This window comes from Salvelinus alpinus, chromosome 7, assembly GCF_045679555.1.
Source record: "Salvelinus alpinus chromosome 7, SLU_Salpinus.1, whole genome shotgun sequence".
Classification (NCBI taxonomy): domain Eukaryota; kingdom Metazoa; phylum Chordata; class Actinopteri; order Salmoniformes; family Salmonidae; genus Salvelinus; species Salvelinus alpinus.
The window spans coordinates 22,184,298-22,210,174 of record NC_092092.1 but is presented as its reverse complement, the minus strand read 5'-3'; the positions used below and the strand labels follow the sequence as shown (position 1 = coordinate 22,210,174).

At 44.6% G+C, this 25,877-nt stretch overlaps 1 protein-coding gene across 2 annotated transcripts in view; it reads left to right on the top strand.

The window, feature by feature from the left end:
- Nucleotides 1-25,877, top strand: part of akt3a (v-akt murine thymoma viral oncogene homolog 3a) — a 142,346-nt gene that overhangs the window by 3,849 nt on the left and 112,620 nt on the right. For both annotated transcript variants that reach the window (XM_071409424.1, XM_071409423.1), the window contains exon 2: nt 14,341-14,619. In XM_071409424.1, coding sequence (XP_071265525.1) covers nt 14,574-14,619 — 46 coding nt within the window. In that variant the 5' untranslated portion in view covers nt 14,341-14,573. The remainder of the gene's footprint in view (nt 1-14,340; nt 14,620-25,877) is intronic.

Genomic DNA, 25,877 nt, shown 5'->3' with positions numbered 1-25,877 from the left:
AATGTAACAGGAATATTTAGACTCATGGATGCCACCCGGTAGATAAAATACGGAACGGAATAAACGTTTTGTTTTTGAGGTGATATTTTCCGGATTAGTCAAAGGTATATGGTTTAGAGAGAAATAGTCGACGCGTTATAATTCCTGTAATAACTTGCGGCTGAACTTGACAGGGGTTCCTTCGTTATTTTACCGTTCATGTCTTCCATAGAGAATGTCTTGATCTACTTCAAATAAGGTCTGTGTTTCGTGCAGGCTTAAACCGCCTCGACGTTTTGATACCCGTGTAAATCTCACTAAGATAAGGTAACGTTTGTCAACATATTTTCATAAATCCACTCTACAAAAAAAATGATCTTCGCTTATATTTAGCCAATATTGATCAGTTCCAGGTTACAATGTTTTCAACATTCATCACAGGTAACTTAAACTTTATTTTTATTCAAACAGTTGAGAGTATTTGTCTCCTAAGCTGACTCTTATGTATCATTGTCACTTCAGAGCTGTGTGTGTGTATTTATGTATTATATTAAGTTAAAATAAAAGTGTTCATTGTTCATTCAGTATTGTTGCAGTTGTCATTATTACAAAAATGTGTGTGTGTATGATATATATATATATAAGACGGAAGAATATATATATACACTGCTCAAAAAAATAAAGGGAACACTTAAACAACACAATGTAACTCCAAGTCAATCACACTTCTATGAAATCAAACTGTCCACTTAGGAAGCAACACTGATTGACAATAAATTTCACATGCTGTTGTGCAAATGAAATAGACAAAAGGTGGAAATTATAGGCAATTAGCAAGACACCCCCAAAAAAGGAGTGATTCTGCAGGTGGTGACCACAGACCACTTCTCAGTTCCTATGCTTCCTGGCTGATGTTTTGGTCACTTTTGAATGCTGGCGGTGCTCTCACTCTAGTGGTGGCATGAGACGGAGTCTACAACCCACACAAGTGGCTCAGGTAGTGCAGTTCATCCAGGATGGCACATCAATGCGAGCTGTGGCAAAAAGGTTTGCTGTGTCTGTCAGCGTAGTGTCCAGAGCATGGAGGCGCTACCAGGAGACAGGCCAGTACATCAGGAGACGTGGAGGAGGCCGTAGGAGGGCAACAACCCAGCAGCAGGACCGCTACCTCCGCCTTTGTGCCAGGAGGTGCACTGCCAGAGCCCTGCAAAATGACCTCCAGCAGGCCACAAATGTGCATGTGTCTGCTCAAACGGTCAGAAACAGACTCCATGAGGGTGGTATGAGGGCCCGACGTCCACAGGTGGGGGTTGTGCTTACAGCCCAGCACCGTGCAGGACGTTTGGCATTTGCCAGAGAACACCAAGATTGGCAAATTCGCCACTGGCGCCCTGTGCTCTTCACAGATGAAAGCAGGTTCACACTGAGCACATGAGCACATGTGACAGACGTGACAGAGTCTGGAGACGCCGTGGAGAACGTTCTGCTGCCTGCAACATCCTCCAGCATGACCAGTTTGGTGGTGGGTCAGTCATGGTGTGGGGTGGCATTTCTTTGTGGGGCCGCACAGCCCTCCATGTGCTCGCCAGAGGTAGCCTGACTGCCATTAGGTACCGAGATGAGATCCTCAGACCCCTTGTGAGACCATATGCTGACACATGCACATTTGTGGCCTGCTGGAGGTCATTTTGCAGGGCTCTGGCAGTGCACCTCCTTGCACAAAGGCGGAGGTATCGGTCCTGCTGCTGGGTTGTTGCCCTCCTACGGCCTCCTCCACGTCTCCTGATGTACTGGCCTGTCTCCTGGTAGCGCCTCCATGCTCTGGACACTACGCTGACAGACACAGCAAACCTTTTTGCCACAGCTCGCATTGATGTGCCATCCTGGATGAACTGCACTACCTGAGCCACTTGTGTGGGTTGTAGACTCCGTCGCATGCTACCACTAGAGTGAGAGCACCGCCAGCATTCAAAAGTGACCAAAACATCAGCCAGGAAGCATAGGAACTGAGAAGTGGTCTGTGGTCACCACCTGCAGAATCACTCCTTTTTTGGGGGTGTCTTGCTAATTGCCTATAATTTCCACCTTTTGTCTATTCCATTTGCACAACAGCATGTGAAATTTATTGTCAATCAGTGTTGCTTCCTAATTGGACAGTTTGATTTCACAGAAGTGTGATTGACTTGGAGTTACATTGTGTTGTTTAAGTGTTCCCTTTATTTTTTTGAGCAGTGTATATATATATATATATATATTTTTTTTTTAAATAAATCGGCCGATTAATCGGTATCGGCTTTTTTTGTCCTCCAATAATCGGTATCGGTATCGGCGTTGAAAAATCATAATCGGTCGACCTCTAGCTGAGACAGTGCAGATGCAAAATTTGGTAACAGAATGACTGTACAAACAGCACAACCCATCATTCTATTACCCAACTTTGCATTTGCAGTGTTCTTCAGGTAAGCTAAATGTGTTTTTGTAAAATTTTCTGTGGAAATTGTTAAAAGTAGTCCTTGTGAATAAAGTTTAACTTTGCAATCATTGTTTTTTGTTTGACATATATTTTAAAGTGAGTCTCAGCATCACTCTGTTACTGTGCAATTGCCCATTTGGCTCCTGAAATAGATTTAGGCAACTTAATCCTTCTGTAGTGATTCTTGGGGGAACAAGGCCTGTCATAGTTAGGGTTGCAAAATTCTGGGAATGTTCAATACATTTCCTGGTTTTCCAGAAATCCAGCTTGGAGGATTCCCGGAATCAGGAGGGAATAGGCAGGAAATCCCCAGCTGGGATTTCGGGAAAACCAGGGAATTCCCAGAATTTTGCAACACTAGTCACAGTGTTTGCATGATGAAGCATTATGTTTTTGCACACTATCTATCTAGTTTAGAGAAAGAAAACATTTGAGTAAATTCAATGTTGTTGTAAATCCCCCAAAATGGAATCAAGCCAGGCATTAGCCAAATAAGTGGTTTTTGTCCAGAAATGCTCGGGTGCTTGTATCATTCTAGGTATTCTTTATTTCCTAAATTTCAGCAGCTGTGAATTAATTTATGTGTACCTAGCCTATATTCTTGCTGCTGTGTGCTCCAGCCTCCAGGGCTGAGGGAATTGTAAATGCTTCATGGTGTATTTTTGAATGGAATGAGGCGTTTCAGATTCTTTTTCTGCTTGTATCCTCTGGGTCCACCCCCACAGTGTGAGTCAGGTCAGCCTCTCACTCTATAGTTTACTTAGTTGTTGTGATTTGAAAGTGTTTTATTTGTAAATGTGTTGATGGGCAGTGGGCACTAATTGGCCTTTCATATCGCTATGGGAACTAAGTACAACCCAGTGTTGGAGGTTACATAGTCACTATTGGTTTAAAACCTGGTATGGCTCCATGTGTTCGGTGCCTTGTGAAGATAATTCAAGTTATTTATTTACTAGTACAGGGCACCCTGCAGCCTGTAATAATAATAATAATATACTGTACTTCTAGAGACTCTGGGCCTATATGTCTACAGAATCTCTAGGAAATCAAATGTCTTCCGTCTGCTATCACCATGTCTGCAAACTGGCCTGTTCTTCAGGATAAGCATTGATAGTTATTCATGGTGCATAATGTCTGTTTGATTCCCTTGTGGCAAGTGTGTCTAGTAGTTCACACTGGCCTTATTTGATGCTCGCTGCATGCTCTGCAGGCATGTGCTTCATGAGTTGATTTTGCTGTCATCTCACTCATTCGCTGATTCCTTTGTTTTCTTCAGTGGATGGTATCTGTAGTGTGAGTGTTGCCTATAAAGGTAGGCTAGGTATGGATTAGTCTAGTGGGTGACAGTACAGTATTGCCCATTGGAGAGTGATCACAATCAACTGGAGTTCAGTGAATTTCCCTAATGTGGTGTGCTGTTCATTTTGATTCAGGGCTGTTCCCTGACATGGCGAGACTGATTAAGGGTGTATGGCTGGCTGGTACCTCATACCACTGCACATTGATCAGGTACTGATACTCCCTTCAAAAACTGTTTGATGTAGTGCCATTTTTAAGTATTTTATTCCTCTTGTTACTATTTTTTATTTTATTTTACTCTGCATTGTTGGGAAGGGCTTATAAGCGAGCATTTCACGGTAAAGTCTACACTCGTATTCGGCGCATATGACAAATGCAATTGGATTTGAGTTGATTTGGCTGGCTCTTTCTGGACCCTCCCTCCGCTCCCCTCTCCACTAGGGCTGCGAATTGGCAGGGACCTCACAATACAATATAATCACGGTTCTATAGATGTTGTGATTCGATACTGAGATTTTATTGCGATTCGACGTTCCAAACATATTGCTCTCTATATGTCTGCTGCAGAGAGACGAGAGCCATGAGAAAACGAGTTTTGATCAGTCATGGAAAATAAAGTGCTGAAAAGATGTTGGCTCACTATTTACAAAGAAGATGGAGAACAAGCTATGAAGGAAAAATACTGGAGTTTTGGTACAGGTACACCATCACTACTCTCCATCCCCGTGTGTGAAATGAAATTACTATCTCAACGTTCTCCCTCTGACTACATAAAGACATTGAGTTCAGCGTTGTTGGTTTTAGCACAGCTGAAGACTGCTCTGCGGTGACAGGCTTACAACAGCAGGGCTGGGGCTTCGTCACACTGGATCTCAGCTCGCCACCGTGTCTGTCACTCAATCTGTCTGAGGCGGAGGGAGGGTGCAGGGGAACATAGTGGAATGGCGGCCAGCAGCACACTGCTGCCTCTGCCACACATGAAGAGCCAGGCATGATATCGACAGTCAGCTCTCTGTCCTTCTTCCGCCCCTCTACTACTATAGACTAGTACTACACAGACTTGAGCTATCAGACCGGCTGAGTCACCACATCCTCTATGACTCCTTTTATTATTTTATGTGCTCTGTCCTTTATAGTCATTCATTGACAGTCATATGAAATCCAGCAGCGTTCTGTGCAAGGCAATGATTGGGAAGCTCCGTAGCCCATAAGGCTGTGGCTGAAACCCCCTCCAGCCCCATCATATACCCATTGTGTACACCCCAGTGATTTTATAGGCTTCAATGTGCTACACAGCCAGCCAATAACAGATCTTTCTGGGAGACTCCATCTCCAAGTTCACTTTTATGTTTGGGTGATGCCAGGGTGGGTTCATCTTTTATAAAACATGGCACACAATTTGATCTGTTTTTCTCCCTATAGGACTGCTGTTATCTGGTGTGCTGCTTTCACAGCTCAGTCCAAAATACATTTAGAATTCTAACCTCACTCATTACGATGCTAACAAACGTTCCCTAAGCAATAGGCTATTACTTCAAGTATTCAGCACAGCAATTCGGAGACAATGAAATTGAAATATGATCTATTGTCTTGAAATGCAATCTATACATTTTCATGGATTAAAGAGCCTCTACGGCCCCTTTGATTATTATAAGGAGGCATTATTTGATATTGATCTCAGGATAATAGATTCTGTTGTACCACCTAGGAATTTGAAATGAGGCATGCCTTGCTGCCCCTCACTGAACATTTTCTTATGATATGTTTTGGTGGAGGATGTTGGCAGTTGTAAAGTACTCTAAGGATACAGTACTCTGGTTGCATGGTGCTACAGTATGGCGCTACAGTATGGCGCTACAGTATGGCGCTAGGCGCTACAGTGTGGCGCTACAGTGTGGCGCTACAGTGTGGCGCTACAGTATGGTGCTACATTATGGCGCTACAGTGTGGCGCTACAGTGTGGCGCTAGGCGCTACAGTATGGCGCTACAGTATGGTGCTACAGTATGGTGCTACAGTGTGGCGCTACAGTATGGTGCTACAGTATGGCGCTACAGTATGGTGCTACAGTATGGTGCTACAGTATGGTGCTACAGTATGGTGCTACAGTGTGGCGCTACAGTATGGTGCTACAGTATGGCGCTACAGTATGGCGCTACAGTATGGCGCTACAGTATGGCGCTACAGTGTGGCGCTACAGTGTGGCGCTACAGTATGGCGCTACAGTGTGGCGCTACAGTATGGCGCTACAGTATGGCGCTACAGTATGGCGCTACAGTATGGCGCTACAGTATGGCGCTACAGTATGGTGCTACAGTATGGCGCTACAGTATGGCGCTACAGTATGGCGCTACAGTATGGCGCTACAGTATGGCGCTACAGTATGGTGCTACAGTATGGCGCTACAGTATGGCGCTACAGTAGGATTCCAACACTCTGATCACAAGGTTTCAGTTCAGAGTCTCTCACATTTGTTCTCGCACTCTCACCATCTGTAACAAGTACAGTATAAAGTTACCTGTGGGATATTCACCTGTAACAGATTCTGTCAACCAACAGCTACTTCCAAGCGGCTAACGTTAGTTCTGCGCTGACCCTGTTAGCCTAGTACACAGTATCTTTACTAATGACTGACATTCTAAAGGTTAAGGGCTATCTTCATTGATGCCTCCCCTCCCTTGCCTGTCCCTTCAGCACTCAGCCAGAATCTGGACCATATCAACAGGATAATAATGCAAATATCTGGACGAGGTGAGCAGGGCACTCACTAATGATTATAACACCCTGCATGTACTGTACATTGTATTCAATAAGGAGGTTCATTTCACTCACCTCGTCAACTCATTGTCCACTCAATTAGTTGGGTTCATTCATACAATTGGGGTCAAAAGCACCTTTTAGTAAGGCACAAAGTCAGATACAAGACATTTGCTATCTGGTTTGTCCAGTTTGGTTTTCCAAGAAAAAAGGGACGTTCAAGGGAAGTGCTGGCCTGGGTCTTAGAACATACAGTGCCAAGAACACAAGAAAGGGGACAGTATATTCCCACCATACCTTCTCTGCTATGCAATCTGGTTTCAGAGCTGGTCATGGGTGCACCTCAGCCACGCTCAAGGTCCTAAACGATATCCTAACCGCCATCGATAAGAAACAATACTGTGCAGCCGTATTCATTGACCTGGCCAAGGCTTTTGACTCTGTCAATCACCACATCCCCATCGGCAGACTCGATAGCCTTGGTTTCTCAAATGATTGCCTCGCCTGGTTCACCAACTACTTCTCTGATAGAGTTCAGTGTGTCAAATCGGAGGGCTTGTTGTCCGGGCCTCTGGCAGTCTCTATGGGGGTGCCACAGGGTTCAATTCTTGGACCGACTCTCTTCTCTGTATACATCAATGATGTCGCTCTTGCTGCTGGTGAGTCTCTGATCCACCTCTACGCAGACGACACCATTCTGTATACTTCTGGCCCTTCTTTGGACACTGTGTTAACAACCCTCCAGACGAGCTTCAATGGCATACAACTCTCCTTCCATGGCCTCCAATTGCTCTTAAATACAAGTAAAACTAAATGCATGCTCTTCAACCGATCGCTGCCTGCACCTGCCTGCCCGTCCAACATCACTACTCTGGACGGTTCTGACTTAGAATATGTGGACAACTACAAATACCTAGGTGTCTGGTTAGACTGTAAACTCTCCTTCCAGACTCACATCAAACATCTCCAATCCAAAGTTAAATCTAGAATTGGCTTCCTATTTCGCAACAAAGCATCCTTCACTCATGCTGCCAAACATACCCTTGTAAAACTGACCATCCTACCGATCCTCGACTTCGGCGATGTCATTTAGAAAATAGCCTCCAATACCCTACTCAATAAATTGAATGCAGTCTATCACAGTGCCATCCGTTTTGTCACCAAAGCCCCATATACTACCCACCACTGCGACCTGTACGCTCTCGTTGGCTGGCCCTCGCTTCATACTCGTCGCCAAACCCACTGGCTCCAGGTCATCTACAAGACCCTGCTAGGTAAAGTCCCCCCTTATCTCAGCTTGCTGGTCACCATAGCAGCACCCACCTGTAGCACGCGCTCCAGCAGGTATATCTCTCTGGTCACCCCCAAAACAAAATCTTCCTTTGGCCGCCTCTCCTTCCAGTTCTCTGCTGCCAATGACTGGAATGAACTACAAAAATCTCGGAAACTGGAAACACTTATCTCCCTCACTAGCTCTAAGCACCAGCTGTCAGAGCAGCTCACAGATTACTGCACCTGTACATAGCCCATCTATAATTTAGCCCAAACAACTACCTCTCCCCCTACTGTATTTATTTATTTATTTATTTTGCTCCATTGCACCCCATTATTTCTATCTTTACTTTGCACATTCTTCCACTGCAAATCTACCATTCCAGTGTTTTACTTGCTATATTGTATTTACTTTGCCACCATGGCCTTTTTTTGCCTTTACCTCCCTTATCTCACCTCATTTGCTCACATTGTATATATTTATTTTTTCTACTGTATTATTGACTGTATGTTTGTTTTACTCCATGTGTAACTCTGTGTTGTTGTATGTGTCGAACTGCTTTGCTTTATCTTGGCCAGGTCGCAATTGTAAATGAGAACTTGTTCTCAACTTGCCTACCTGGTTAAATAAAGGTGAAATAGATAAAATAAATATTAAATCATGCCAGTACTTGTGATAACCCGAGGCCTGCATATCTCCACTCCAGGCAGTGTTCACTTTGAGGACTACATAATGTGTATGTTACTCATGCTGCTGTAGACTGTCTCGTACACACACTTCCAGGTCAAATGTTAGGCTAAATTGTAATGTACTTGGTGGCTTCCGTAGTTTTAAAGAGACTGTAATTGTTAGTCGGCAAAGTATTGTGCATTATAGATGCATATCGCGTTATATAGGCTACAGAACCTTGGAAACCAGGGTGCCATTTCATTAAGTTAGCATCATTTGCACTGCCAACACCACGGTAGCTCTCTCAATGGGCATCTTTGGTCAAATTGACTTAACTAGATACCTAAAGACCTGTTGTGTGACTGACTGTACATCTAAAAATGTCACTGAAGAAAACGAGAGCCAAAACAAATCACAAATGCATCTGCAGAGGCATTCTACCAAACAGTTTAGCTCTACTGTTTCCTGTAGCATGTGTCAGTAATCCTGTGTGATTTTGCAATGTAGTAAAGGGGTGAGTTAATCTACCTTGACAGACAGTCAGGTGTGGGAGAGAGAGTATTGGGTGGATTGTGCATACACCGGCTCTGTGGTAGACACTCGGTGGATCATGTTGATGCGGTGCTAGCTTAATAAATGACTGTGGGTCTTCCGAGTGTTCACCACAAACTGCCGAAAGGAGATTTGCTCTAAAAACCATTGCTTGACTTGGACTGAAATAGGTTCCGGTGCTCATTTTGGGTGCCGGTACTGTTTACATTTAGGTGCAGGAACTCCACAATACTTTTTGAGCTTATATTCTATAAGAGGAACAGGAGCTCAAGCAGTAGAACATTTTTAGGTGCCGGTACTCAGCTCGGGTGAGCTCCTACCCAAGTCAAGCACTGCTGATAACTGGCACTTTTGTGGAGTTGTGTGTCATTTATTCCCCAGCCTGATATGACAAGGCTTTTCTTAGATGTGTCAGCAGGTCTGATCTGAATACTGATGCTAGGCAGAGCTCCACAGTGGAATACACTAACTTTGATTTATTAAGCTAGCCTATGGTGAGTCTTTACACAGTACATTATGGCAATGCAAGGTTCTATGGCACCACAATTGAAATGCTTGCAGGTTTGATTCTCTCTGGACTGGCTATCAGATTTGGTTGAATTCCTTGTACATTTCACAGTACTCTTCTGGTCCTTGAAGTAACATTCACAAAACTATTGTCTGACAAATCCTTTCTTCGCAAAATAAGTAAACAGGAAGTAACAGGCGACCATGATACATTGATACATTGTTGCACATTTTGGGGAATATTCAGAGGTGTAAACTTTCCGTGGGAATTAACAGGAATATATGGGAATTAACGGAAATGTATACAAATTAATATTAATACCATAACATAACTGATGAGTTATGTTGGCACGACTGCCATATTGCATCTCCATCCCAAAGCCCTTGCTTGGAAGTGTACTTCGCCAGACTGCCAAGAACCTTGCCCTCATCCAGGCCAAGGTGGTGAGACACGGTAGTTATGACACCATAGACCTTGTTGATCTCTGCACCAGACAGGATGCTCTTGCCAGCATACTTGGGGTCCAACATGTACGCTGCGGCGTGTATGGGCTTCAGGCAGAAGTCTTCACACTTTTTTATATATTTCAGAACTGCAGTTTCCTCTGCTTGGAGCAACAGTGAAGTGGGCAGGGCAGTGCGGATTTCTTCTCTTACATCTGCAAGCAGAGTCTGAACATCAGACAGGATGGTATTGTCTCCCTCAATCCGTGCAATGGCCACTGCTATAGGTTTCAGGCTTACCACTCTTTCCCAAAATACATCATCCAGGAGGATCCTCTTGATGGGGCTGTCCATATCGGCAGACTGTGATATGGCCATTTCTTGGAGAGACACCTTCCCCTCCAGGAGACTGTCAAACATGATGACAACACCACCCCAACGGGTGTTGCTGGGCAGCTTCAATTGTGGTGCTCTTATTCTTCTCACTTTGCTTGGTGAGGTAGATTGCTGCTATAACTTGATGACCCTTCACATACCTAACCATTTCCTTGACACTCTTGTAGAGTGTATCCATTGTTTTCAGTGCTATGATGTCCTTGAGGAGCAGATTCAATGCATGAGCAGCACAGCCAATTGGTGTGATATGAGGGTAGGACTCCTCCACTTCAGACCAAGCAGCCTTCATGTTCGCAGCATTGTCTGTCACTAGTGCAAATAGCTTCTGTGGTCCAAGGTCATTGATGACTGCCTTTAGCTCATCTGCAGGGTAGAGACCGGTGTGTCTGTTGTCCCTTGTGTCTGTGCTCTTGTAGAATACTGGTTGAGGGGTGGAGATGATGTAGTTAATTATTCCTTGCCCACGAACATTCGACCACCCATCAGAGATGATTGCAATACAGTCTGCTTTTTCTATGATTTGCTTGACATTCACTTGAACTCTGTTGAACGCTGCATCCAGCAAATGAGTAGATGAAGCATGTCTGGTTGAAGGGGTGTGTGCTGGGTGAAGAACATTCAGAAATCTCTTCCAATACACATTGCCTGTGAGCATCAGGGGTGAACCAGTTGTACACACAGCTCGAGCAAGACATTCATCAGCATTTCTCTGACTACGTTCCACCATTGTGTCAAAAAAACTTCTGATTTCAGAAGAACCATGAGCTGTTGCTTTGGATAAGGTGTCTGATCCATAATTTTCACCTCGAAAGCAACCTCTTTTGTCAGAGGTTGCTTGTTGTGAGCGCTGAGGGAACTTTATGCACTTGGCCAGATGATTCTGCATCTTTGTTGCATTCTTTACATATGATTTGGCACAGTACTTACAAATGTACACAGCCTTAACTTCTACATTAGCTGCAGTGAAATGTCTCCACACATCAGATAGTGCCCGTGGCATTTTCCTGTAAAGATTAGGAAAATAAATAAATAAACAAACAAATACAATTCCATGTACAGATAAATAGTTAAGCAGTTAGATTAAACAACTCCTTTGTAAGATACATGTTTTAAAATGAAACATGTATGGAAACGGGTGAATTAACATTCCTCCATTAGCAGGCTAAAGAATGCTAAAACCCTCATGGTAGCAAAAACTAACTAGCAGAAATTGTTAACAAGTTCAAAATGATTTAAACACACTTTGCTGTAGGCTACTAATTACAAAAAATCATGAATGTCATATAAAATATATTCACCCCACCCAGTATTGTAATGAAAATTTACCATAAAGCATGTAGTCCTTGGCTCAGACAGTGTAGTAGTGTGGGCTCAATAGCATCTCATTAGTATGCAAGATCTTGAGAATCAGCTGTACATGTGATGGAGTGCACTGCACATGTGATGGAAGAATGCACTGTGCATGCAGAGCGTTGCAATTCCATTAAATTGGGGATAGTTTAGCAAAAATATTCCACAAGACCTAGAATTGACTTGTGTATCCCACCAAAAAGGTTCACTGTTATAAGCTAACTTTTTTTGATGAATTTAAGCAAAATTCCCCAAATTCCCAGGCTTAACTTCCCATGGAAAATTTCCAGAAGAATTCCGGGAATTTACCGGAAAGTTTCCGACCCTTTGCAACCCTAGTTATGACAAACATATAAAATAGCATGCGTGTATAGGTTAAGGCTATGACATACTGTCCTGTATATCATGTAGCCTACGTTTACAGTACAGCAATCCAATGAATTAATATTGTCTACTGGTCAGACACTTCTGAATTTGTGAACGTCAGAGTGACCACTGCTTCTAATACTGTTTGGAACAATGGTTATGTTGCGCCTCCAGTGAAGACCAGGCATACTACTGTAGCAGTACTAGAGACCGTCACATGACCCTCTGAGGTTTCTGTTGTAGCTGGTCATTAGGTCGATAGGTTAACTGGCGCTTTGAACTCCTCGGTGTCAACAAATTTGATTGAACAATTTAGTGGGTCTGTAATGTTTTGAGAACATGCTGTTTTCAGAAGTAGTAAGTAAGTAACCACTCTGGCAAAATCAATACTGCTCTAGTGGTCTTGGGAAATCAACTCCTGCTGTTGAACATTAAACACATAGCCTAGTTAAAGGGATACTTCAGGAATTTGGCAATGAAGCCCTTTACTTCTCCACAGTCAGATGAACTCATGGATATAATTTATATGTCTCTACATGCAGTTTGAAGGAAGTTGCTAACTAGTATTAGCGTAATTGCTAACTAGTGTTAGCACAATGACTGGAAGTCTATGGCAACTGCTAGCATGCTAGAGCATTGGCTCACAAATCTAAGTTCCTTTTCGATTAGATGATAGCTTAGATAAATCAGACTTGAGTCTCCAGCCGGAGACTTGAAGAAGAGGCTCACTCAACAGCCTTTTTGATGGAAGTTTTGAAAGGTAGCATAGGGTCATTGACAACAGTGTTATTTTTAGGAATGGCGTATCGTATCCTAGAGTTTCAGGTCAGTGATGTGCCCCCACAGCCCACACAAGCCTCTTCCAGGCCGCTACAGCCTCCATCCGGTTCTCCTGGCTTCTCACCAGAGGCTCCAGCTGCCCACCCACCACCATCTCCAATACTACCACCGTTTATGAATGAATCCTCAGGCTTTAGCTCAGATCAGATGAGAGAGGAAGTAACTGAGTGTCGTACTGTTTTACTCAGGTTCTTAATTTAGCCCTCTAGTTAAGGTGCTGGGGGGTTTGACCTCTAAGGAAGAATGTTTCCTCTGAGTGTGCTTACTAGTCTAGTCATTAGTGGAGTAATGTCAGCAAGGTATTATATTAGATAGCATAGGTGAGAAGAGACACTTTGTTTTTCTTTCCTGTTTGTCTGTTTCATCAAATCCGGGGTCAGCTTGATCTTCACCCTGTTAATCCTTGAGAGTCTAAGCCGAGTGAGGGGGGGGATTTAAGATAGTCATACCAAGGATCATTTAGCTATTTGATTTTGAATTGTAGGACCCCCTTAAGGTATAAAACATTTATATATAACATTTTTTGGGAGGAAACATATTGAATTTGGCCTTACTGCTATTAGCCCATAGAAATGCAGTGAATAACAGCTTCCTACATGGATAAATAGAAAGTCCCAAAAATTATCAAAAGTAAGTTTGTTCTGATGTGTCTGTCCTATACCTGCGAGATAAGAAAGATCAGAAAACAATTTTTTATTTATTTATTTATTACATATTGTACTTCCATAATTTTTTTTAACTGGTTACCTTCAGATTGTGTTCGTGAGAGTCTCATTTTTCATTAGAGGGGTCATAATAGTTTGTAGGCAAAAACGTTCGTATGCTACAGATGTTTCCTTGAGAATACCTTTTTAACATTTTTATCATGGTCTGACAAACACAGTGGATTGAGATGCAGCCCAGGCAAAACAACTGATATCTCTAGCTTAAACTGATGGATTTTGATGGGGATTTTTTTATTATACCAATTATATTTCTGCAGGGGTGCGGACATCGACTCTATGGGACTAATAGCATAATCAATACCTTTTTTGATGCTTGATTGACTTTCTGTTTTATCTTATTGGCCATTTAGACTGGAGGGAACATTTAGGTTAGATGTTTGTCACTTTCTTTTATCCTGTTTTGAAAGAATATAAGGATATAAAAATACCAATAAAGACAGGAACATTGCAATATAGCTATTTAATAAACAGCATAGGAATGTGGTTCAGGGATGAATAGGAAGTATCAACAGGAGAGTCCAACTGCTGAGGGGAAAACAATGCAACAAGGGAAAAGTGGAAATGGAGTGGAGGAATGGAGGGATGTTATTTGGCTTCACAATGACCTGTTGTTTGTCATGTCAGATTGTGTAAGAATGAAGGGGGAACGACAAGGAGAGAGAGAGAGAAAATAATCGATGTATTATTTTTTCCCCTGTTACTTCCTTCCAGGCTGAGTCACCACTGGAGAGTGGGAAGGTCTGGAGAGAAAGAACGAGAGAACGAGAGAGAGAGAGGGGAGGGGAGGGAGAGAAGAAACAACCACGAGAGGAAGAGAATACGCGACACACCACTTGTATGTGAGTGTGTGAGAGAGAGAGAGCGAGAGCAACTGAGCGAGCTGCCGGGAGAGCGCGAGTAAGGGAGGGCGAGAAACACCGCCGGCATCGAGGCTGGGAGGCACCATGAGCGATGTCACCATCGTCAAAGAAGGCTGGGTGCAAAAAAGGGGTAAGTAGTACCTCTCCTCTTATGGGCTGTTTTGTAACCGACTGGGATGAGTGAGAGTGAGAGAGAGAGAGAGAGAACATGGAGATGTGTGTTTGAGAGTGAGAGAGAAAATGAGTAAACACATGGATGGGTGATTATTCTGTGTGTCTCCCCAGGGACAAGTCTCTTTATTATGGTTGGCTGGCTGCTTTACTCCAGGGCATGGCTTCATTCTGATTGTGTCTGAAGAGAACAGTGTGTGTGGGTGTATGAGAGGAGAGGAGGGGAAGGGGGAGCACACAGCATGTGCCTGTAGTATGTACATGGTTTTCTGAGTGTCTGTCTGAGCTTAGCTTGTGGAGGTTGCGTGCGCGTGTGTGCGTGCGTGTTTGGCTGCTGTTGCTTAATGAAGGGGAAGGAGTGCCCCAGTGTTGATGTTGCAAGGCTGTTTTACTCCGATTTGACTTGGTCTCCCCTACTGTGTGTGGAATAGAGACAGAATTGTATTTGCCTTAAGCTGTTGTCTGCTGCCGGCTTCTGCTTCTACTAGACATGAAACAACCTCCCTTGTCCCTGACTCAATGCTAGTGTCCCTTTCTGGTCCTAGTCCTTCAGGGGTGCTGTGCTGAATCTGACATAAACCCTGAAGAGAGAGAATTAAGATTTTTCTTTAAGATTTGTGTAATTTCTCAGTTAATTTAATAAAGTTTGTGTTAGATTTTATTTTTAATATTTCAGCTTTTATTTTCATTGGTTTTTATTATCTTTTTCCTGTAAAGCACATTGCGGTGTATTCCATGTCTGAAATGTGCTGTATAAATAAAGCTTGATTTGATGTTATGCACTTGGCCTGTTGCACAACAGCTCTAACATGTGAGGAGCATGTCATCACAGGGTCGTGGGTCACTGGCCGGTTTCTCTGAGTCTGTTGAGATCTTTTGATGAAGACGGACAAGACCTCACCCCTGCTCTACACTGGTCTTGGTGCCTTGCTCACTCTGTCTGTCTTGGTCTCTGTCTGTTTGATGGCCTTCTATTCCCCCTCAGTCTGTGCCCTGGGTGGGTGCTCTCTCTGACAGATTGTTCAACATTTTTCTCGAACCACCTAAAAATTCTCAGTGCTGCACTAAATTAGAGACAGCCTTAGTTTGCCTTACATCCTTAGTTTGTGTGTGTGTGTCTGTCCAAGCATGTGAGCAGCGATGGCACTGGCTGGCTCCAGTCACTCTTGCCACCCCATTTGGTTGAATTATGAGCCCCTAGTCCATGTCTGACATACTTGAGTTGATTTAGAAGACTCCAGGTACACTCCTCCAGCTCCTGCTCTCTCATTGAGCTGCTGCCTAAATAGATTTTTATGGACAAAATACAAGTGGTGAAGTGGATGGTCAGTGGACCTTAATGTCTGATGTGATTTGTGGGGTTTCTGATCCCCAGGGGTTCTGCTACAGACTTATTATAATAGGATCTCTAGCTGTCTTGGTCCTCTGTAGCTAAGTTGGTAGAGCATGGCGCTTGCAACGCAAGGATAGTGAGTTCGATTCCCGAGAACACCTGTATGGATAAAAGCGTCTGCTAAATGGCATCTATTCTAGATGTGATGAGCCACAGTCTGTTCTGGGGTTTTAGGCCTGCAGCACAGTCACATTGTGTTCTGTCTCTAAAGCTCCCAGAGCTCATGTCTGTCTATCAAAATGGAATGCAGCTTTTTAGGAGGCGTCTGCATGCAATTTTCCAGGCCATAGTACAGAACCATTATTCCAATGCTTTTGTGGTCTTACACAGTGTCAAGGCTTGCAGTTTAAGTGCTATTTGATGGTATTGAAGTATTGATCCACCCAAAGCAGAATTAGCCTAAACCAAGAAATTAGCTTAAGGACAAAGCTTGTTTTTCATCAGACATGATTGAATCAGGGCTTTAAGCTCTGCAAGGGATTCCAGTGAAATGCATTGGGGGGGGGGGGGCACGGGTGGGAGCAAGAGTGCTGTTGAGTTATCTGGGAAATGTCTGAACCTTAGAGCTTTATAATACTAGCAGTGCAGAGGTCATGTGAGTGTGCAGCCGTTGCATCGGTTTCAATGCTAATCACACGGGTAGGTGAGTGAAAAAGAATGCAGTGTATGACACACACCGTCTGAACACACTAGTAAGATTAACATAATCACACCGTGTGTGTGTGTGTGTCAACTTCTCGGAGCCTCCCAGATGTGCACATGCTCCAGAGCTGTCCATTCCATCCCATATAAAGCCATGTGGGAACCTGGGGGATCCGTTCAAACTTCCCTCCCTCCCTCCCCAGGAGGGGAGGGGCCACGCCTTCCTCCAGCCATGCAGATGGGGAGACGAGAGGAGCCTCGGCCCTAAGCTGCCTGGGAAACAGAGCACGTTTTGTTGGGCTTGGACTCCGGCCAACATGACCTTGTTCACCCTCTCTTTCTCTGCCCCTCCCTCTCCTCTCTCCATCCTTCGCTCATCTATTTTCCCTCCGCACTCTGTCCCGCTCCATTCTAACCGCCTGCCTTCCTGCTTGTGTTTCCCTTGCTGCAGTAAAGTTATTTTGTCCCTGGACTGACACAGGCTGTGTCTACTGGGTGAGTTTGTGAAAACAGAGCTGTGATACAAGGGGAAAGGGGGGCGTCTGGCGGTGACATAATTTCCTGTTTACGGACCAGCTGAATGGGTCTCTCTGAGAGGGGGCCAGCTGAAGAGAGGATGATTGACCAGCTCCTCTGTCCTCCTCCCTGCATTACATCCCTCCATCCATCCATGCTCTCACACTCAATTCACTAAGTGCTGATTGAACTCTGGGCCAATGATGTCCTCATCCCCTGGAAGCAGCAGATCGGAGACGAAGGTAGAACAATACACTACTAGGCTCTATTCAGTCCAAATCTGTAAACAGGTTTCCCGGTTCAATCAAAAGCAGCATTCTTCCATGTGTGTATTATTGCAACCCAAAGTGAATTGTTTTCAGCTACTTCCTGAAATCCGGTCACTGGGTTTGATGGAATAAGTCCAACTGCTTCTGGGGCTCACTTAAAGACATGTATTAATATAATTCGATTACTTTTGCAGTGTGGATCTCCTAGATATCTCCCTCACAGATCTACATGGATTCTCTCTAGCATATGGTGAAGCACAGAGGGAAATGGATGGCATCTGCACCATTCAGATAAGCATCCCACATGGCCCCCTTGGATTGGTTCTGGATGGCGTGTCTGTGTCATCATCTCTGGTTAAGAGCAGACCTCCCTGTGTGTGTTGTGTGTGTGTGTGTGCATAATGAGTGCTCTGGGGCTGCTGGGATCACATGGCTGCTCTGTTGCGGTCTCAGTCAGAACAGTGATGGAACACTGTGTACTGCAGGGGTTATGACTGGGGAAAAAGGGGAGTGGGGGTGGGAGGGGGTGGAAGCTGTGCGGAGGCATGAATGAAGCTCTCTCTCGCGCACTCTCTCTCTCTGACTCTGACCTTGGTGGTACCAGCTCTGCTGACTGCGCTGTACCTTCAGTCACCTCTGGCAGGGAGAACCCATCTGACCCCACACAGAGCAACACTTCAGTGGCCATTGCACCACTCCTCTGGCTCCCCTCTCTCCCCCTCCGCCCAGGCCTCACGGTGGGGTGTGGGTAGGGGGGTTGGGGGGGGGGGGCTGCTAGTGGGAACTCCCTGGAAATCTCCTCCATGACTCAGAAGAAAGTGAGACACAGACAGCAGCCAATGTGATGTGACCCATCTGGTCTGTTTCCATAATTTGCTATCAACTTATCACACTTATGGTACATGTCTAGCTGCTCCTCCCCCCTCCAAGAGCACTAGTAGATAATACAGTGTAGCTTCACTACTATTAGACCTGTCTGCCTCCAGTCTTCTCCTCATGATGGGCCCCAGCGTGCGTCTGCCTGCCTGGTAGCGCGTTCCATCTACGCATATTAAGTGGAAGAGTGCAGCCTCCACAGTCACGACTCAGCCTTTCGTGCGTGTCTGTGTGATGCATCAAGGACACACACGCACACAGACAGACTTACTGTATACACAGAAAATTGTCTGGCTGGCTGGCTGTCTCTCTAGCTAGCTGGCTGTCTGTCTGGCTGGGAGAGGACTTGCTTGCTGACTGGCTGGGTGGCTTGCTGGCAGTCTTGTACGTGACTAGCTGGCTGGGAGAGATCTTGCTTGCTCACTGTCTTTCTGGCTGGCTGGCTGGCTGGCTGGGAGAGGTCTTGCTTGCTCACTGTCTTTCTGGCTGGCTGTCTGGGTGGCTGTCTGGGAGTGGTCTTACTTGCTGGCTGACTGGGAGAGGTCTTGTTGCTGGCTGTCTGTCTGACTAGCTGACTGGGAGAGGTCTTGTTTGCTGCTGTCCAGGGAGGGGTGCAGGCCAGAGGAACAGGGTTAGGGTACTGCTGACTCATGGCCCAATCCAGAACCGTGTGTGTGTGTGTGTGTGTGTGTGTGTGTGTGTGTGTGTGTGTGTGTGTGTGTGTGTGTCTGGATGGCCCAGGGCCGGCCTTCTCTGATGATTGTGCTGCATTATTATTAGTCATCAGCCTGCTGACTGATGTGGTCCATGTGTTCTGATCCTCAGATAGTGGATCACATAGTACTAGACTCAGTGCTCTTCATGTTGCTCTACTCTCATCCATCCCTCAGTCCAAACTGCACTCTGTGTGTGTAAACGTCTGCTGCGTGTCTTGTCTGTGTGTTGAGCCCTGTCTGAGCAGGAGAGAGGAGGACTAGGAAGGTTGGGGTGTGATGCATTTAGACTCTAAATGCTATTGCCATGTCTGTGTTGAGGGTTAAAGTGCTTGATCTTTACCAAATGTGATGAAAATGCCCAGCATGTGTTTACTCGTACTTGTAACCTGTAGCAGGAAATGTATAGGACAGGATCGATATCCATATGTCATGTAATTTAATGTCTGTAGGCTACATGTTTCAAACAGACCACCATAGTCCCTGTGCCAAGAAAGCGAAGGTAACCTGCCTAAATGATTGCCGCCCGTTGCACTCACGTCAGTAGCCATGAAGTGCTTTGAAAGCCTGGTCATGGCTCAGATCAACACCATCATGCCGGAAGCCCTAAACCCACTCCGCTTCAGATACCGCCCCAACAGATCCACAGAGGACGCGATCTCAATCGCACTCCACACTGCCCTTTCCCACCTGGGCAAAAGGAACAGCTATGTGAGAATGCTGTTAATTGACTACAGCTCAGCGTTCAACACCAGAGTGCCCACAAAGCTCATCACTAAGCTAAGGATTCTGGGACTAAACACCTACCTCTGCGACTGGATCCTGGACTTCTTGACGGGCCGCCCCCAAGTGGTAAGGGTAGGCAACAACACAGCTGCCACGCTGATCCTCAACACTGGGGCCCCTCAGGGGTGTGTGCTTAGTCCCCTCCTGTACTCCCTGTTCACCCACGACTGCGTGACCAAGCACGACTCCAACACCATCATTAAGTTTGCTGACGACACAACAGTGGTAGGCCTGATCACCAAAAACGATGAGACAGCCTATAGGGAGGAGGTCGGAGAACTGGAAGTGTGTCCAGACCAACAACCTCTCCCTCAATGTGAGCAAGACAAAGGAGATGATCGTGGACTATAGGAAAAGGAGGGCCAAACAGGCCCCCATTAACATCGACGGGGCTGAAGTGGAGTGGATAGAAGTTTCAAGTTCCTTGATGTCCACATGACCAACAACCTATCATGGTCCAAACACACCAAGCCAGTTGTGAAGAGGGCACGACAATACCTTTTCCCCCTCAGGAGACTAAAAAGATTTGGCATGGGTCCCCAGATCCTCAAAAAGTTGCACTATCGAGAGCATCTTGACTGGTTGCATCACCGCCTGGTATGGCAACTGCTCGGCATCTGACCGCAAGGCGCTACAGAGGGTAGTGCATACGGCCCAGTACATCACTGGGGCCAAGCTTCCTGACATCCAGGATCTATATACTAGGCGGTGTCAGAGGAATGACGAAAAAATTGTCAGACTCCACAATCACCCAAGTCATAGACTGTTGTCTCTGCTACCGCACGGCAAGCGGTACCGGAATGCCAAGTCTAGGACCAAAAGGCCCCTTAACGCTTCTACCCTCAAGCCATAAGACTGCTGAACAATTAATCAAATGGCCACCCGGACTATTTACATTGACCCCACCGCACCCCTTTGTTTTTACACTGCTGCTACTCGCTGTTGTGTATCTATGCATAGTCATTTTACCTCGACTAACCTGTACCCCCACACATTGACTCGGTACCGGTACCCCTTGTATATAGCCTCGTTATTGTTATGTAATTTTCTTATGTTACTTTAAAAATAAAAATCACTTTAGTTTATTGAGTAAATATTTTTCTTAACTCTATTTCTTGAACTGCATTGTTGGTTAAGGGTTAAGGGCTTGTAAGCATTTCAAGGTAAGGTCTACACCTGTTGTATTCGGCGCATGTGACAAATAAAATTAGATTTTTGATTTGATTAATGCTTACTGAAAGAAAAGCATGCTTTGATAAAGTTGGCTTTATTAGTTGTAACAGTCTAATGATAATGGAAGAGTTATTACTGGCCATACACTAGATAAGTAACACAGCATTCCTCCCAAAAGGAGCCTCAAAGTTAGTTTTTTCAGAGAAACACTCTCTACTTTTTAATTAGCAAATGGTTGTTTTCATCGTGATAGTCAACATATTTTCACATTATCTCCTTTCTCTGAATGAGACTAACTCTCACTGAAGACATATTTCAATGTCTGCAGTCAACACATTTATCAAAGTAGTCAGAACAACAACAGGGACGCATCGAGCGGCTTAAATTACTTCATCAGAACATTCCTCTCCCTCATTAAACATTCCTGGAATGTTCTGTCTGCTTGCTATCATCGCTGGCACTCAATCATCTTCCGCCTTCCGTCATACCATCCAGAGAGTCTTCTCACTCATTCTCTAGATCCAGTATCCCCCTGCAAGGCTAACATTCACAGCATAGACCAGCTTAAATTTTAAGATGGTACATGCTGGTCTATGCTGGTCATGCTGGTGGGACCAACATGGCCTAGCTAGTTAGGCTAGCTGTGCAACCAAGCTTGTGACCAGCTTATGCTGGTACTGGATGCTGTTGATGCTAGTATGCTGTTGACCAGTTTATCCTGGTATGCTGTTGACCAAGCTGGTCTATGTTGGTCCAACATGGTCTAGCTCAGGGATGGGTAACTTTGATGGGGGGCCGCAGGGGCCGCAGTGGCTCACGTGTCTGAAAACCCGCATCCATACCCACACATGCAGTCAGAACCGGCCCTAGCCTTTTGGGGGCCCTAAGCCACATTTTGTTGCCCCCACCCCCCATTTGACCATGATTACTACTAATGGATATGGTCTAGTGGCCAGCTAACATACCAATCTAAAAATGTTTTGCTTTAATGGGCTAATTGAGTGACAGTCAGTGACTGACATAACGTAACTGTTGATGAACAAACACATTTTGAAATTGTGCCTTGTGTATCCTACTATTCTAACTCTTAACAGTAAGTTGAGAGCAAGACTGAGTTCCCTTTTGTTCCGCGGGCCTACAAAAGGGGGGCTGCCAGTTACCCATCCCGGGTCTAGCTGGTCAAGCTGGTCTGGCAAAACCACACCTATTATCATATTTTACAGCATGCTCTATTGCAGTTAGATTTTTTTAAATTGTTTGTTTCAATATCTTTTTGGTTTGTTGTGTTTTTGCATGTACATTGATTTGATGAATTAATCTTATTCTACACAAAGATAAATAACACATTTTGGTGCACTTATTAGTTGGACTTATTGCACACGTTACTGAAATGGTTGTTCCCATTTAGATGGTTTAGGTAGTCTTATTTACTCCTCTTTCTAACCCTGGCAGTCATTCTGAATGTAGATTGTGGGCGAATTTATACACCTTTGTAATATTTATGAAATGCATATTGTTATATTTGGTAGCACTTATTTGTTTTTCCTTTGCCTCCAACCCCCTTCGATGTGTAGAACGGATGTGGGTGGGGCCAGGTCTACATAAGGGTGCAAATTTTAAAAAATCATAAAAGCTCTGATGAAGGCCGTGAGGCCGATACGTAAGCTTATTAAATATCAGTGATACTATCAAGAGAAGTATGCGGTTTCCTTTTTCCTTCAGATTGTGGTCGAATAAAAGTTTAAATTGTTGGATACCAACATTTAATAGGAATAAAACATCACTTTGCAAGCCAGCAGAATGTGACTTGCAGGCCTGTTTTGGCCACTGTATTAGGGAAAAACTAAGCCCTCAAATGAAGGCCTTATGATATATGTCTTTAAATAATAAAGCACTTTGATGCTGGTCACCAATGTCCAAAACCCATCGAAGGCACCAGCGAAGGCACCAGCAAAAACACCACAATGAAGGCACCAGCAAAAACACCACAATGAAGGCACCAGCAAAAACACCACAATGAAGGCACCAGCAAAAACACCACAATGAAGGCACCAGCAAAAACACCACAATGAAGGCACCAGCAAAAACACCACAATGAAGGCACCAGCAAAAACACCACAATGAAGGCACCAGCAAAAACACCACAATGAAGGCAGGTGACCAGCATAATCAGCCTATTCTGGTCTATGCTGTTTTTTTCAGCAGGGATGTTCTATAGCAGGGCTGCCCAACAGTCTTCCTGGAGATCTACCGTCCTGTGGGTTTTCAGTCCAACCCTAATTTAACACACCTGATTATACTAATTAGCTGCTCAACAAGATCTTAACTAGCTGAATCAGATATGCTAAATTAGGGTTGGACTGAAAACCTACAGGAAAGTAGATCTCCAGGAAGAGGGTTGGACAGCCCTGTTCTATAGGTTTCCATCGGTACATATTACCAGGCCCGTGTTTCTCTGCTCATACGCTGGCTCAAACTTGGTGTTTGTTGTGAAGAGTTGCAGGATCATAGAGTTCACTACTGTAATGATGAGCTCAATGTCAAGAGTCTGATGACTCAAGAGTCAGGAGGATGGATACCGCAAAGAGAAGGAGTGAGAGGGGTAGAGAGACCACTCAGCCATGTCTGTCTGTGCTCTTTCCCCGTCCAGTGCTCAGGTTTCGGGGGCAGACAGGACAGGACCTCTGTTCAGGGTCTTATCAGGGACGGACATCTTGGCTAGTGTGACCGTGTCAGCTGCCACCCGCCTGAATGGTGCCATTGAAGGGGAAAAGGAGCAGGGGGTGGCCCATACCTATGGCACTGTTAGGCTGATCCTGGGTCTGGGGAGCAAGGCTTAGAGGCGAGCTGTAGGAATGGAGGCTGGTTTGACTCAAGATGTTGTTACTTTTTTGGTTCAACCTCTGAGGAACACTCTTGGTATTGATTGGCTTTGGCTAAACTCATGGGCGTCTAATGGGTGTCGATCTGAGAGAGCGCGTTATACCCCGGAACGGATCTCTTGCTTGAAACTGCCTTTTACACAAAGCTCAATAACTTTAAATGGAACCATGAGTAAACCTGTAGGAAACAGTTTACTGAAGCATAGAGGGAATGTTTTTTTTTACTGTTCTTCAACAACGTACCACTGTCAGCCTGTGTTAAAATATGCTTAAAATAGGCCTCCCGGGTGGCACAGTGGTCTAGCTGTGCCACCAGAGACTCTGGGTTTGTCTCATCGCGCACTAGCGACTCCTGTGGCGGACCGGGCGCAGTGGGGAGAAAAAGGGGCTAAAAAAAATATATATATATTAAAATGATTAAAAGGAGAAGTGATTGCGTTGAGTTGTTTTTGGGAAATTAACATAGCCATTAGAGGTCGACCGATTTATGATTTTTCAACGCCGATACCGATACCGATTATTGGAGGACCAAAAACAGCCGATACCGATTAATCGTAATAATGACAATTACAACAATACTGAATGAACACTTATTTTAACTTAATATAATACATAAATAAAATCAATTTAGCCTCAAATAAATAATGAAACATGTTTAATTTGGTTTAAATAATGCAAAAACAAAGTGATGGAGAAGAAAGTAAAAGTCAATACAGTGGTGCAAAAAAGTATTTAGTCAGCCACCAATTGTGCAAGTTCTCCCACTTAAAAAGATGAGAGAGGCCTGTAATTTTCATCATAGGTACACTTCAACTATGACAGACAAAATGAGAAAAGAAAATCCAGAAAATCACATTGTAGGATTTTTAATGAATTTATTTGCAAATTATGGTGGAAAATAAGTATTTGGTCACCTACAAACAAGCAAGATTTCTGGCTCTCACAGACCTGTAACTTCTTCTTTAAGAGGCTCCTCTGTCCTCCACTCGTTACCTGTATTAATGGCACCTGTTTGAACTTGTTATCAGTATAAAAGACACCTGTCCACAACCTCAAACAGTCACACTCCAAACTCCACTATGGCCAAGACCAAAGAGCTGTCAAAGGACACCAGATTTAGGGCAGAGTATTTGGACTCTGCCGGTCTATGCTGCATTGACATACGTATGGCCTCTTCCATAAGCCTATCCCTACCTAGCCAATCAGAGCTGTTGTGTTGTAGACGCACTCGGGGTTGTGAGGGTGTGTGTGTAGGACCTCCTTTGTTTTTAATCCGAGTATATATTGGCCATGCTCATAAATATGTAATCAGCTGTGAGCCATTAGGAAAATTGGGATACCATGACAGAAGTCTTCATGGTTGATGCCACACACGGATGCAGTATCTGCTGGCCTGAACTATCAGCTTAGGTAACAGATACTGATCAGTCGTGGTGATGACGCGTTTGCCTTTAGCAATGGAACATCCAAACTATACGCTCACTTTTCATTAAGTGTTCAATGAATCTTTCATGGGAAAGTGTCCCACTCCGGCATTAGTATGGAAGAGTCAAGCACAGGCGTGTGCATGCTGTTCTGTGAGGAGCAGTGGTTGGTTCAGGAATGTATATACAGTATACTGAATAAAAATATAAACACAACATGCAACAATTTCAACTATTTTACTGTGTTAAAGTTCATATAAGGAAATCAGTCAATTGAAATAAATTCATTAGGCCCAAATCTATGGATTTCATATGACTGGGCAGGGGCGCAGCCATAGGTGGGCCTGGGAGGGCATAGGTCCACCCACTGGGGAGCCAGGCCCAGCCAATCAGAATGCGTTTTCCCCCACAAAAGGGCTTTATTATAGACAGAAGTACTCCTCAGTTTCATCAGCTATCCAGGTGGCTGGTCTCAGACGATCCCGCAGGTTAAGAAGCCGGATGTGGAGGTCCTGGGCTGGCGTGTTTACACGTAGGGCTGTG